Below are 16,123 nucleotides of genomic sequence, written 5' to 3'. Positions count from 1 at the left end.
ACGATCTGCTCGATAAATAAGATCTATATTGGGATAAAACGGGTCTTACATCTCGAAGTGCATCAAATCACGTGAGCACATTGATTAACACACGAAAAGACGTGAAAAATATCTGTTGACAACGTGTCGGTACACATGCTTTGCAAATCCTGCAATCGACCGAAATCTGCATGATAGTTTACTCACCGGATTTCGATTTCGTTGCGCGGTTTTTATTGGACTGTGCATAGATTCGTTAGTCCAGCCAAAGTATAACTCCATAATACCAGCCTAGTTCGGCAAGGGTGGAATCTGTCAGTTAACTTTCTTGACTCGGGAATATGCAGAATAACCCACCGTTGGATACACTGATAAATAGTGATGATAATCAAGCACAAAATAGGTCTCATGAGTATAACTTTATTTGTAAAGCTTGACAAAAATGACACATATAAAACTGTGGCAAAGGATGGTGAACATCAGTACAGCACACGATTAAACTATTATTGGATCCAACGAACAAAACATGTTTTGTTGAATGTAACTTAAACGCTGAAATGAAAGTGCCGTAAATTTCCAAGATAACGTTAATAAATGTGAATCGAATTTTGATTGACGAAACATTAAATGATAAAAAAAACATAGTAAGAAATAATGTACATCTCTGAACCAAAATGATAGTGTTGATTATATACAAAATAATACAGAAATGGTATAACAAAGTCACATTCTAAAAGTCTCGAAATAGTCTAAAAGGACTTACGCACGATAGTTTGAACAGTCAGAAGATAGTACCACATGATATAAGTTTTGGCATTAATATACGACTATTCAAACACTTGTACCACTACACGACACATTGGGTATTGTTTATATATGTATAAATATACATGATCTATGCTGAGCTATTGAATTATCGTAATTGTGCAGAAAGCGTTCTATGTCAACAACAGCATTGCAACCTATACGTGATATCTTAACAAGTTGTGATCAAAGTGCATGTTTGGAGATTAAGTAAAGAACTATTTTACAGTTGCGTATGTGTGAGACAATGGGCAATGTCATTTCAAAACAATGATATGATGGACGTCTTTATTATAATATCTTTTTATTATAAGTATCTATTTGTACTTTCAAAACATATTAGTAAAATACTGAAAGAAGATATGATAAAAACATCGCCCTTGCAGTACACCTTGCTATGCTTCGTTTGAGCAAACCATGTCGATAATGTTTTTTTCTGGTAAACTTGACGACTCTGCTTTATATATTAATGAGGCTCTGAGTTTAAATTATGACTACATGTAGACGTAGTTCAGGAGAGGGGGTGGGGGTATCAAATCAGAGCAAAGGATGGCTTTTTTAATGAGATTAGATTCCCTTCCATTTAAGCATATGCAACTGTAGAATTGAACATGTCAATACCTATGTGCTAACTATCTAGGATTTCAAAATACGACAAGAAATTGCATTGGTCCCCGGATCATAACATAATGACATGAATAAAGCAATATTTACAAATATACACAACAAGTCACACGTGATTATGACGTATACGATGACGTCATGATGATGTAAGGCGAGATGATGTCACTAAAATGTTGACTGGTATTATTGTAATGCCATGTTAAACATGTTATACTTGGGTTAGTTATAACTGGAGTTAACCAATACAGTTGGATCTGGTTATTCCGAACAATAAAACGCCATGGAGAAGTAGGACTAACAAAATATTGACTTTTACAAAGTGGATCCTTTGTCCAGTAAAATTTCCGATCAACGAGATTCCGCTGTGTCAATCTGATGTTATTGCAGTTGTATGTTTTTCAGTCATCCATGGCTCAACATTTCTCTCCTGTTTTTCGTGCGATAATTATTAATGATATTATTGATAATATTCAACTATATATCATCATGGGAAAATAAGTGAGCAATTTCATTTGAGTATCCGCATAACAAAGTTTATAAATATCCAATCGATGTCGTGAGAAGGTAACTAATCGAATCATTGCTTATCCGAAAAATAAGATTCAAAACAATTTTAGCGATGTTTCTCAGTACGTCACACAATATATCATTACAGTAATGTAACAGCCATCTTTAGATGGTAACAGATCTAGCACTGATGTTGATACACGAATATCTAAATGATTGACTATGGATGACGAAAGAGTAATGAGTTAATGGGCGAGATGTTTGTTAGGATATGGAAGCAAGCTGCGTTTAATCATGACAATGTATCTTGTTTCAAGAACATGTCTCTTTGATGTCTTCGTGTGCCACTTTCGTACAAATCTAATTGAAATCTAACGGGATTAATATTACAATATTTTCATTTAATGCAGGTTACAAAAGATCCAGGTTGTGTTAAGGTCGCGTTGACACGATTCAATAATGCTTTACAAATTTTAAATCATTCATCAATTTGTAACTATTGTCGCCTTTGCCAGGTCCTACAATGATATAAACGATTTAAACATAAATTCCTTAGATAAAATCCCTATCGAATGAATGTGGAATTCGTGTCAACTCGAACCGCACGACATTCACAAGATATAAAATCCAAACACGTATTTTATATGATTGTGCACACGGTGTTCAGCTGGTGTTTTTTAAACACACACGTTATTTTGATGTTATGCTCGTAGTGTAGTTCACATACACAAACACGCCGAGATGTTATAATATACACATTGAATATCATTTACATACTTGATACACTTCAAGGCGACGTTTCACCACATTAAGCACGGTGTTTGAGAACAATTTGTAATAAATCATAAAATGAGCTCTCCTTTTCGTTCTTATTCCTTCCAAACCATTTATTAGAGAACTATCCTTTAAACTCTCAAGGTCTTTCGGCAACATGACCATACGGTATAACCATCAGGCCTTTTATTTTTTATCAGGTGGTTTACAAAAGTGTTGGCCTTAATATCAATGTAGGTGGTCGAATCAAATAAATATAAATTCAACTTCCAGATTAGAACCGCTACTTGGTCACACCAACACGGGGTTACTATTGCGAAACGATACCGAAATATGATTGGATTTGTAGTGAGAATAAAGATTTTATACGTATTAGTCACTATTTCATACGAATAGCGGTATATAATCGCGCGTTTTTTTAATTTTATGCAACTTTAAAACAGAGTCGACCCAAAATTGTTTTGCCACAAGTCCATATTTATCATATTTTATAAGTTTTTTTAAGGCCTTATTAATGGTCCAATACTCATAGTCAACATCCAACAAGCAGATCTACCAAACCATGGAATGCAATGAGTATCGTACATATGGTTTTGGTAGTACATGTATATGCGTTCCGCCATGTCTAGTGTGTGGAGGCACAAATTCGTGAGGCAATTTATTATGACGAATCTATTTTTAGCCATTACTATGTTGGGACTTCGCTTTAATTTCCGCTAGGGGTATTAAAGGCTCATTTTTAAATACAGACCTCTAATCTTTAAGACTTTTCTGCTGTAGGATGTTGACGAATAATCCTGCACATTGTACTCATTCATATAAGTCTATATCAGTTGTGCTACTTCGGTTGGATTCAGAATAAGTGACAAAGTCGAAATTCATTAAATGCCAGAGACAAATGATATCCACAATAAGTCACTGTCACTTTCCCGTCACACTTAAAGTCGCAGGCCTCCGTTGTAGTTTCTGTGTGATGCATACCTTTCTTAAATAAAACAGAGAGATAATTATCAACATCGCAAATATTTGTTAATGTCAAACAGCACTTGGAACATCTCCTCTGTTTTTTGGATAGTCTTTGTGTGAGCCTCTCTTTGGTGATATTTCGTCATTTCCGCCCTTTCACACTCGGACAACGTCGCCATATTCCGGCGGTTTAATGCTGACCTCGACCTCTGACTTTGGTTGCACGAACTCATTTGGGATCATCACTGGACGTTCGTGCGCGTGGTGCTCGCTTGGTAATGGCGACTTCGCCTGGGGCATTGACGTGTCCCCGGTTTGGACCGACGTGTAATCGTCGTCCATGACGTCATCTGGCAGCTGACCCGTCCGCAGAGCTTGCAGGAACCGCTGCAAATGGATGATGAGGTAGAGGAATTATTTTACGTTTATCTGATTAATAATGTATTTCAAAATATTCTCAGTATAGCTCTCATATTAAGTTATGAAGAATTAATATTTTTGGCATTCCTGTGCAGGTGTCCCCGACGTGAAATGTTCCCCAGTATCAGCATCCCATAATCATGTACGTAATATGTAACTTTTTTTTCCGTTTTTTTTCTTCATTTTTTCATTGCTCCATTCATATTTACTGTGGGTTATGCAATTTCGCTATGCCTTAAGTAAACCGGTCTCAGCTCAACGATTCACTTACACGGTTATTGTGTGTAGGTGTGTAACTTTATTTCTATTACCTGCAGACAACCGACAACGTTCGGGTAAACTATACCCAGCAAAAGCATACCAGCGAAGGAAACTGTACCTCTCATTAGATTGTATTATATTTTTTATTTCCAATTGAAAATATCTTAAGTTAGCGTCATTATATCCGAGATCCAAAGAAACTCATAAAATACTTCTACATGTTTTGTTCAAGTAATTCGACGTGAATATTTCAAAATAAGGGTTATGCGGTTGCAAATTCATTTCTAACCCCAGTCGTCATGGAACCAATTTATTGTGCCGAAAATTACCCCACCACAGATTACTTTTTACAAACTGTTGCAGGAAGGAGTAATGGTTAAATAGAAAAAAACAAACATTTAACAACAGTTCTTACAGTTTTCAATTACGTATACTATCTATTGACACTCAGTTTCTGTAATCTTATGTTCATACGTCATCCATTACTTAGACAGATCGTGTACAATTGTTGTCAACAACACAAATCTACATACAAGACATCAGATTGATTTTTAAAAATCATCATTTGTTTTCCTAAGTTATATTAAACTTGTATTATATACACAGTTTTACATCGAAAACATATATCACGATACATATCGTGATACATATCGTATTCTGAATATAATATCGTCATTCGTATCGTAGTGGATACAACGTCAATACATGACAGTTCGATTTAGCATTGAACAGACAAAAGCCAGCATTAATCCTTAAAGTTACTTCTACAAGGAGCTACCTCCCTTCAGTTATATGTAAAACCAATAAGAAACGGTGTATTATGGAAAAACATGTAATGCCTTTATAAATATTTAAACCAATCAGAAAGGCTGTATTATCGAAACACGTGCTGCATCCGTTACGTTAAACCAATGAGAAACAGTGTATTAGAATCTCTTGTTACCCCTTTTAATGACCCGGTCTCCTTCCACACGGCGTGCGCAGCTCCCAGTATCACTCCGAAGATGATTGGCGAGATCGAGGCCAGCCACCCCAGGTACTCCGCCCAGCGCTGTTCAATGCTCACTACCGACTCCTGGTAGACGTACACGGCGAAGTAGTAGATCAGCAGACACTGTAAGGAGTACAGAACATTAAGTATGTATATTCATACTGAACGGGAACAAAACGCGTGTCATTTGGTAGTTCCAGTAAGTTTGATAACGTCATTGGAACACCTCTTAATATTCCGACCACATATCATTCTGGGCGGTGGGCATGGTAGTTGTTTGTCTATTAGAGATAATTTTTGGACATTTCGTCTAGACATACACCTTTCTTCTCCGAAAGGTAGGGCCGATAAATTTTAACGTTTTGCAAAACACCTTTCTCAGGACTTCCATCACGTCTAAAGTACAATTACCTTTTTTTCTAAAATTTGAGGACAAATTACTTTTCTCAGTATTTTCGGAAACAATGGTGTGTGTTTTTTTAAACAGATCATCCTCCCCAAATATTAAAAGGTCGACTCAAAACCGTCTCGCTGTTATCTGACTTAGATCGATATACAAACAGACGTTATCCCTAATTAGATAAATAGCCCAGTGCCATGCAAGATACGACTGAAACCTAATGGGCGGTTCCGAAAGTTGACAGTGGCCCTCGGAGTGTGGTCTCCAATATAGTGGATTAAGCTCAAGCAAACTGGCAGTTCCACCAAATTTGATTCTAGTCGTTCAAATATCAATATGTTTGATTGCTTACACAATTCTACATCAAAGAAACGTGTAACAATCCCCCTAGTTACATGGAAACAATGTCTCAGTTTCACAAAATGACAACTTTTTTTAGATTTCAAAATTTTTAGACTCACAATAGGAGAAATACCGAGGAGTATAGTCATTCTCTATTGATGAATTAGGCTAATAAAACAATCGCCATCTGTCAATCAAACATGATTTACCAATCAGAAGCCCGAAGTGATACGGAATTAGCCAATTTGACCAGCTACTTCAAACTTGTCGGACGTATATCAAAGGTTTTTTTAAATATTTATTTTGTAAATCACTATTAACCAGCATATGTAAATCGAAATATATCGGGGATTACGAAAATGTAAAATATGTAAAGTGAAATTAAGTGAATATTTAAAAAATGTATCTAAAGCTGTTGATGCATAAAATGTGGGGAAAAAACATGTACTAGTATATGGTGAGTAACGTAAAGTAATTAGACATATCCCTTCAAAAATAAAGATTAAAATAAGGTGCGTGTACGACATTGTCTCCCTAGATTGTGTTAACGGAGTGTGAAACTCTGCCACAGGTTAATTAGATGTCTGTCGGCTTATTGACACATCACTACAAACGTCTTATAACTCAATTTGTAGGATCTATCTTGTATATTAGCAGTAACTGAACGCTCTAATTACATTAGAATGTCTTAATTCTACAGAAGGCAATAAATAAACGTCTAGACGTATAATGAAGGTCGCACCTTGTCCCTCAATAAGGGGAACTGACCGACAGAACAACTTCAACACAATCAGACCGCTATTAGCGGTATAAGTAGGACAGGATTGTTATACGTATGTACATAGTATTCCTTCATGCATAGATGTGTATGTACAGTATGGTTTACAAAATATGGTTTTCAGAAGACGCAGATATAAATAAACTGCCGGGAAAGTTGAAAACTTGAAAATTGGATTTGACCAATAAAATTGTCAAACATTACTAGGCGGAAAAAAAGTCCCCTAAACACTGCAAAGGTAAGTTGAGTGAGTAAGGTTTAACGCCGTTTTTAGCAATATTTCTGCAATATATCACAGCGGGGGACACGAGAAATTAGCTCGAAACACAGTACCCATGTTGGGAATAGAACCCGGGCCTTCGGCGTGACCAGCGAACCCTTTAACCACTAGGCTACTTCACCACCCCGCAAACATAAGGTCCAAAACTACGATACCAGTATCAATCAGCATAGAAAAAAACATTTCTTGTTTGTTTCAGTTTCTAGCCACCATGTATACTTCCTTTTGCCCGGGGAACACATTGGGTCTAAGCGGGACTTATAACAACTCAGTATAAGAGTACACAAATTTTGTAATATTCGGACTTTTTCGTGCCGAATAGTATAAACAATTTAAGCATACATGGATTGTTGCTATAGCAGGGTGAGAGATAATTGCGGCTTCCTGGTTCAAATACTGGACACATTAAGAGATTTGATCCCCTGTGAATGTTTTCACAGAGATTACAAGGGGCGGTCGGGTAGCCTAGTGGTTAAAGGTTCGCTCGTCACGCTGAAGACCCGGGTTCGATTCCCGACATGGGTACAATGTGTGAAGCCCATTTCTGGTGTCCCCCCGCCGTGATATTGCTGGAATATTGCTAAAAGCGGCGTAAAATCATACTCACTCACTCACTCACTCACTCACAGAGATTACAGATTCGAGTAAAAATCGGTATATTTTTCATTAGAAAGATAGGGGTTACACTTGGGAGGGCGGGATTTTTTGTTTGCGACGGTTTATGTTTTAGTACGCGCTACAGGACTCACAGGGGCGGTGGTGTAACATAAAGGTTAAAGCGTTCGCCCGTCACGCCGAAGATCCGGGCTCCATTCCCCACATGGGTACAATGTGTGAAGCCCATTTCTGGTGTCCCAGCTGTGATATTGCTGAAATATTGCTAAAAGCGGCGTAAAACCATACTCACTCACTCACTCAATACGTACAACTTTATCTGAAGGGAAGAGATCAACATTGTTTTGGGACCCTCAAGACACATTTTTTGTCAGAATGTGAACGAATTTATTTTTCACAACCTGGGAGAAATAAAGTTCTGTGCTACAAAAAAAATAAGTTGAAGCGGTCATTTCTCTTCTTGTTTGAAAAAAATCAGATTGACCGGAAGTTGGGGCTTTGCTGGCCATGGTCACCTACCGCGGACACCAAGGAGGCCAGTCCATACCACAGACTCATAGACAGACGCTCTATCGGCAGCCGTAATGTCTCCTGGCGGACTGGAACACAGAACATCAAGTTATAAACTTCAAGCTTCCATCAATAAACAGTGCTGTCAACATGGAGACATTAGTCTTATGTGGTTGAATGCCATGATTTTATTCTATCATTCAATAATAAATATACTGAGTAAAATAGCTGTTGTTTCGTTTTCTTCCCTGCAGCCACCCCTATTCCAGTCTTATCACGGCATCTTGTTAGTAATCGAATCCTGGATAACTAAACGAGTGGTTGATAGCATGAGCATCTATCCAAGCAGTTTCCATACTGACACATCCTGCTCCGCGCCTGAGTCGACTCAAAAAACCTAATTTGCCTAAAATGTACCAAGGTGTCGTTACAATGTGTCAAATGACATATTTTGCATATAAAAGGAGCCAGATGGCCGAGTCATCTAATTCTCCACAGTTGCATCCTCTTGGCGTGTCAGGATCCTATAAACCTGGGCTAGAATCCCAGATTCGCCCTGATCATGATTATCGGTTTGTCAAATTCATACCAGTGATCTTTGGTTCCTCAAAAGCAGTAAACGTCTTGGTCCTGAATCACTCCGTGTTTTCCTCCAAATGAAGTTGACACATGATATAACTTCGAGTCTGTAAAGCTGTAGCATAACCCAACTTACTCGTTTCACTGCGTTCATAATGGGTACCCAGTGGGATTAGATGGTCATATGACCGTTAAACTACTTGCGTTTCACAGGCATTTGGGGTTGTATACGCCCAAGTGCGACGAGAAAGAAAATCTGATGCATCGACGGAGGTAATGATGGCGTTAGCGCTTTGAGCATGCGTCAACGGATGGCCTACGGCGCATTACAAATTATTATTATTATGTACAGATTAAAATAAAAAATGCGGCAAAGAGGGTTTGGGTGATCCTGGCACAGTCAGGCTGGTTAGGCTCATCATCAGCTCCGGGCCCTTGCCCCCTCTACACGCAGCCCAGACAGCGAATGGGACTCCTGCTATGTCAAACCCACCCAGAACTTTTCGGAGAATGTGAAGACTCCCCAACACTGCAGCCTTCTGCATTATTATTATTATCATCATCATCATCATCATCATTATTATTAATATTATTGCGGTGTACTCACTGTAGCCGATGATGAAGGGTACCATGCTGAAGATGACGAGAGCAAACAGAAGGCGATCCATGTAGAACCGGATGATCATATACAGGTAGATGCCACACTGTGGAGACACATGACAAACACATTAGACCCCGTGCCGGATATTGAATCATCAACCACAGAGATCAAACACATTAGACCCCGTGCCGGATATTGAATCATCAACCACAGAGATCAAACACATAAGACCCCGTGCCGGATATTGAAACATCAACCACATAGATCAAACACATTAGACCCCGTGCCGGATATTGAATCATCAACCACAGAGATCAAACACATTAGACCCCGTGCCGGATATTGAATCATCAACCACAGAGATCAAACACATTAGACCCCGTGCCGGATATTGAACCATCAACCACAGAGATAAAACACATAAGACCCCGTGCCGGATATTGAAACATCAACCACATAGATCAAACACATTAGACCCCGTGCCGGATATTGAATCATCAACCACAGAGATCAAACACATTAGACCCCGTGCCGGATATTGAATCATCAACCACAGAGATCAAACACATTAGACCCCGTGCCGGATATTGAATCATCAACCACAGAGATCAAACACATTAGACCCCGTGCCGGATATTGAATCATCAACCACAGAGATCAAACACATTAGACCCCGTGCCGGATATTGAATCATCAACCACAGAGATCAAACACATTAGACCCCGTGCCGGATATTGAATCATCAACCACAGAGATCAAACACATAAGACCCCGTGCCGGATATTGAATCATCAACCACAGAGATCAAACACATTAAACCCCGTGCCGGATATTGAATCATCAACCACAGAGATCAAACACATTAGACCCCGTGCCGGATATTGAATCATCAACCACAGAGATAAAACACATTAGACCCCGTGCCGGATATTGAATCATCAACCACAGAGATCAAACACATTAGACCCCGTGCCGGATATTGAATCATCAACCACAGAGATCAAACACACGACCCTTCCTCTGATACACAACCGACGGTGTCGTGCGTCGTCATGCACACCTCGCCGTCACACAGAGTATATTAATCATTGCGCGTTCAGTATTACAGGTTTCGAAATCTTTTTCTTCAACGAAAGAGAATTACAAAGTAGAAACAATTATGGATAACAACTTCTTTAATCCTGTAAAGGCGATATTTCGGTATAGATCCTGATACCGTTGTCAAGCAAGAGGGTATAAGGATCTTTACCGAAACGTCATCTTCACAGTATTAATGAAGTTGTTAACCATAAATCGTGTCTACTTTGTCATCCGCCAACTTCTAAGTAATGCCTATCAAACAATTCATTGGAAGAGAATTTCAAAGATCTAACGTCCCTTTGAGTTTCATAATTATGCCCTGAAGATCAGGGTAGATGCGATCTCTCGCTCTGAAATGACTGCGTATTTGAATGCGGTACCAACTGTGAAGTCTCAATGGAGGTGTAGGTTTATGTCGTTTTAGTGTGACGATGAAAATACGATGTGAATATTTTCTTTTACGAAGAGGCATGTTTGATACGATTTAATGCTTTATGATTGAGTGAGAGACACTCAGTAATCAGGTACAACGTACACAATTTACCCAAGAGCGTAAAAAGGGCAACAATACTCCGATCATAGAGATTATTCAGTATTCAGTTGATAATGGTAATTTGTATATAGGACCACAGAAGAATCGAAAGACAGTACTCTAGACTTTGGTATATGAGTTGATAGGGTCAAGACATCTGTGACGATTGTGGAGGGGTGAGGACATAACTGTGACGTGTATGGAAGAGTAAGGACGTACCTTGACGTGTATGGAAGAGTAAGGACGTACCTTGACGTGTATGGAAGAGAATGGACGTAAATGTGACGAGTATGGAAGAGTAAGGACATACCTGTGACGTGACGTGTATGAAAGAGTAAGGCCATATCTGTGACGTGTATGGAAGAGTAAGGACGTACCTGTGACGTGTATGGACAAGTAAGGCGTACCTTTGACGTGTATGGACAAGTAAGGACGTACCTGTGACGTGTATGGAAGAGTAAGGACGTACCTGTGACGTGTATGGACGAGTAAGGACGTACCTGTGACGTGTATGGAAGCGCAAGGACATACCTGTGACGTGTATGGACGAGTAAGGACGTACCTGTGACGTGTATGGAAGAGTAAGGACGTACCTGTGACGTGTATGGAAGAGTAAGGCGTACCTTTGACGTGTATGGACAAGTAAGGACGTACTTGTGACGTGTATGGACAAGTAAGGACGTACCTGTGACGTGTATGGACGAGTAAGGACGTACCTGTGACGTGTATGGAAGAGTAAGGCGTACCTTTGACGTGTATGGACAAGTAAGGACGTACTTGTGACGTGTATGGACAAGTAAGGACGTACCTGTGACGTGTATGGACGAGTAAGGACGTACCTGTGACGTGTATGGAAGAGTAAGGACGTACCTGTGACGTGTATGGAAGAGTAAGGCGTACCTTTGACGTGTATGGACAAGTAAGGACGTACCTGTGACGTGTATGGAAGCGCAAGGACATACCTGTGACGTGTATGGACGAGTAAGGACGTACCTGTGACGTGTATGGACGAGTAAGGACGTACCTGTGACGTGTATGGAAGCGCAAGGACATACCTGTGACGTGTATGGACGAGTAAGGACGTACCTGTGACGTGTATGGAAGAGTAAGGCCATATCTGTGACGTGTATGGAAGAGTAAGGCGTACCTTTGACGTGTATGGACGAGTAAGGACGTACTTGTGACGTGAATGAAAGAGTAAGGACGTACCTGTGACGTGAATGAAAGAGTAAGGACGTACCTGTGACGTGTATGGAAAAGTAAGGCCATATCTGTGACGTGTATGGAAGAGTAAGGCCATATCTGTGACATGTATGGAAGAGTAAGGACGTACCTGTGACGTGTATGGAAAAGTAAGGCCATATCTGTGACGTGTATGGAAGAGTAAGGCCATATCTGTGACATGTATGGAAGAGTAAGGACGTACCTGTGACGTGTATGGAACAGTAAGGACGTACCTGTGACGTGTATGGAAGCGCAACGACATACCTGTGACGTGTATGGACGAGTAAGGACGTACCTGTGACGTGTATGAAAAAGGAAGCCATATCTGTGACGTGTATGGAAGAGTAAGGCCATATCTGTGACGTGTATGGAAGAGTAAGGCGTACCTTTGACGTGTATGGACGAGTAAGGACGTACCTGTGACGTGTATGGAAGAGTAAGGCCATATCTGTGACGTGTATGGAAGAGTAAGGACATACCTGTGACGTGTTTGGAAGAGTAAGGACATACCTGTGACGTGTATTGAAGAGTAAGGACGTACCTGTGAAGTGTATGGAAGAGTAAGGCGTACCTTTGACGTGTATGGACGAGTAAGGACGTACTTGTGACGTGAATGAAAGAGTAAGGACATACCTGTGACGTGTATGGAAGAGTAAGGATGAAGGAAATGAAGCAGAACAAGGCAAGTAGGAAGTCCGGCCTCTTGAAGAACATCATCACCCTCTTGTTGACGCAGGGCAGCAGGTTCTCCCAGATCATCAGTGTGTGGAGACCCTGCAGTAGAGTACACAATGAAGGAACCAGGTTTCCACGGACATCTGTTTGTACTGATATTTCCAGAAAACTTCTACCAACATTAGGTACGATGAAACGACAAACACCGAAGTCCATGTATTAGATAGATAAATAGTTTCGTTGGGTGTCTACAATATTCGTGATTTTGTGGTAGTGTATTCAGATGTAATATAACGCCATAGGCCCAGGTCACACATCGAGAAATACAGAGTGTCTCATTAAAACAGCTTCATATATATAAACTGATAAATGTTTTAAGATGGTTGCATTAAACGATAGCATTAATATATTAAATCCATCTTCTATATATGGCAGCTACAGATATCCCATATTCCTTAATTTCTTGCGTCTCCAATCCACCTGCCAGTTTCCATTCGTAGTTTATGAGAAACAGATCTAAACTGAGCTAGAGCGCGTCTATATTTCAAAATGGTTGACGAAGTAGATATTGGGTTCAACACTGAAAATAGGTTCAAACAAAGAGTATTCAAATATAATGCAGAATATGATCAACGAGGATTGTTTAGAAAGTTGCCAAGGTTTGGTTATCAAGTATGGCGTCTTTGCAGATGAGGCTTTATTGATTTTTGGATTTGTGGATTTATATTTATTCACGTAATACATAAAACAAGCAGATAAGCTAACATTCCCAGGGGGTTCATATTGACTTACCAAGTGGTGAAGACCGAGCAGGAAGTACGTTAGGTAGATTAGGGAAGCGATGAAGGGAGACAGGCTGAACTTGTCGAACGTGAGAGGAATTGTTACAAACATGAACGACAAGCCTAGAAACAGAGTCGACGAGAGAAACATTTCAAGTTTAGTACGTATCATAACATCAACGACAATCGCTTTGCATATTCATGATATATCAAAATATACTCAAAATGCTTATTTATTACAAAAAACATTATTTTCTCATTACAAAAGCAAGTTTTGTCATATTCAGGATGCATTAAAAGTACCGAAATAATTCATAAATACAATTAAATGAAACGTTACTCTTATATGGTCAACTAAAAAAGCTCCCATCGTGTTTTTTTAAAAATAATAATTCGTGAATACCAAATGACGTGTTCAGTGGACATGATAATAACTCATTTACTCCAAAGGTTCCACTGATATTTCTATATTTATGTTAAATTAGATTTTAATGTACCGTTGTGTTACGGTAATTGAACGGTAAATATAAACTCACAATCTCATAACAAACGCTGGATATCTCAGGTTACTATTTTTCAAAAAAGACAAACAGTCATTTACGAATTCAACGTTACCTGGTTTCACGCCCTTAGCGTTGGCGAACCATCTTTGATTCTGAGAAGGATCGATGTAAGGAGCTATCGCCAGGAACACCAGATGTGGGATAAGGGAATAAAGGATCAGAAGGATACCCCAGGCACTGTAGTAGAGTTTGAAACATAATATAAAACCATGCTACATTTTTTTGCACATATTTACAACATTACAACGAAACACGACTTTCTTATTCGATGTTAATGTGTTTAATGTTTGTTTGATGTGTGTATGTAAAAATGGAGTAGAAATATAAGCCAGCCTCTAATCAGGCGATACTTAGCAGATCCATTTTGAAAAACATTTGACATAAAATGCTTTTTACACGAATATTATGATTGAAATCCTAAAATAACGGCAACTGGTGAAAGATAAATCATGTTTTCGAAAGAAGCCAGTCTGTCTGGCAAAAGGTTCACGTAACTGCCAACAGAACAGCATGAAAAAAGTATGTAGGCTTGGCTAAAAAGTTTTATTGAAAGGCAAAACATGCTTTTGATCCTTGAAGCAAGTCAGCCCGGACAAGCAGCACGGGAGAATCAATAGAACCAGCGACAGAATGAAGGGGTATCTCCATCATGGTACGGCCAGTGTGGAAAAAGTGATCACAGGGACGTTAAAGTCACACACTTACGCGTTGATGATGACCTTCTTGTTGTGGATGTGGGTTCCAAGAGTTGGGAGGATCCCTGCCCAAAGGCCGAGGCTGAACAGGTGGACATCCAGGGCATCGATCCACAGCTGGACAGGGACAGGAATGTCACACTTTCATATACTTTGCTCATTTTCAAAACTAGAATATATTGACATGGAAATGTCCTATTTTCAAATACTTTGCGTATCTGAAATTGACCTAAAAGGTCATTTTGTAAATAGAATAGAATAGAAACCTAGAATATCTGCATTAACAAGTCCTATTTTCATATTACATTGAAAAATATATTTCGTTGCTTATAATGAATATTATATAACAAAGAAATTTATAATCGAATAACGTTCTGGTCCATGCCTCTTGCATAAAATGAAAATGGACTTTGTCTTGATGGCCGTCATTGTAGTGACCATGGAATCCATGCACTAACTATTCTAAAATTGTCATACTCCATATTTTCCTTCAAAATTAACAGGGATGTTATTGTCACGGGGATCCACTAGAATACCGCCAAGAAACTATTTCTCCCTGCCATGTAATTCAAAGTGTATTTCTTTATTTTACTTCTACCGCGGTTTACAAAATTTGTTGGATGTAGATGATTCTGAATAATGTATGCTCTGAAAGAAAACGTTTTCAGGCATCTATGGCATTTTCTTTTCCCCATGGAGTCTTATACAACCTATTAAGAAGGTTCCGAATATTCGTTAATCGTTATACGGGAATACATATTCAACAGTTTATCACAGCGTAACATGGACTCCATATGAAAGAATGCATTTAGATGGGTTTGATGATGAGGATAAATATTTAATAGTTTATCATTTGCGACTCATGGACTCCATGTAAAAGATAACATTTCGACATGATTGATATTATATGACGAAAATAATATGATATGCAATTGTAATTTATACCTTCGGGTCTCCGAGCTGAGTGTAGAATACGTTATTCTCTTCCAGTTTATTCGTGACCGACTCGTGCTTGGAAGTGGATCCCGAAAACATCTGATAGAGGGAGCTGCAGGCATTCGGGACAGTGGAGTATGCATACCCCAGGATGGTGAGGAGACAGATGATGGTCAGGGGTGTTAGCACATACAGGATCTGTTCA

The 16,123-nt window shown here is 39.2% G+C and overlaps 1 protein-coding gene across 1 annotated transcript in view; it reads right to left on the bottom strand.

The window, feature by feature from the left end:
• Positions 1–385: 385 nt before the first annotated feature.
• The window catches only part of LOC124149157 (sodium- and chloride-dependent transporter XTRP3-like), an 82,647-nt gene continuing 66,909 nt past the window's right edge, over positions 386–16,123 (bottom strand). The window contains exons 6-14 of the mRNA XM_046520546.2: positions 15,928–16,116; positions 14,993–15,099; positions 14,340–14,464; positions 13,735–13,847; positions 12,901–13,041; positions 9,438–9,534; positions 8,261–8,340; positions 5,279–5,449; positions 386–4,041 (exon numbers count right to left, since the gene is read on the bottom strand). Of these exons, the coding sequence (XP_046376502.1) occupies positions 3,811–4,041; positions 5,279–5,449; positions 8,261–8,340; positions 9,438–9,534; positions 12,901–13,041; positions 13,735–13,847; positions 14,340–14,464; positions 14,993–15,099; positions 15,928–16,116 (1,254 nt within the window). The 3' untranslated portion in view covers positions 386–3,810. The remainder of the gene's footprint in view (positions 4,042–5,278; positions 5,450–8,260; positions 8,341–9,437; positions 9,535–12,900; positions 13,042–13,734; positions 13,848–14,339; positions 14,465–14,992; positions 15,100–15,927; positions 16,117–16,123) is intronic.

Source organism: Haliotis rufescens, unplaced genomic scaffold (genome assembly GCF_023055435.1).
Source record: "Haliotis rufescens isolate VD_foot unplaced genomic scaffold, xgHalRufe1.0.p SCAF_96, whole genome shotgun sequence".
In the NCBI taxonomy this organism is placed as follows: domain Eukaryota; kingdom Metazoa; phylum Mollusca; class Gastropoda; order Lepetellida; family Haliotidae; genus Haliotis; species Haliotis rufescens.
This window is presented reverse-complemented; position numbering and strand designations above follow the sequence as displayed.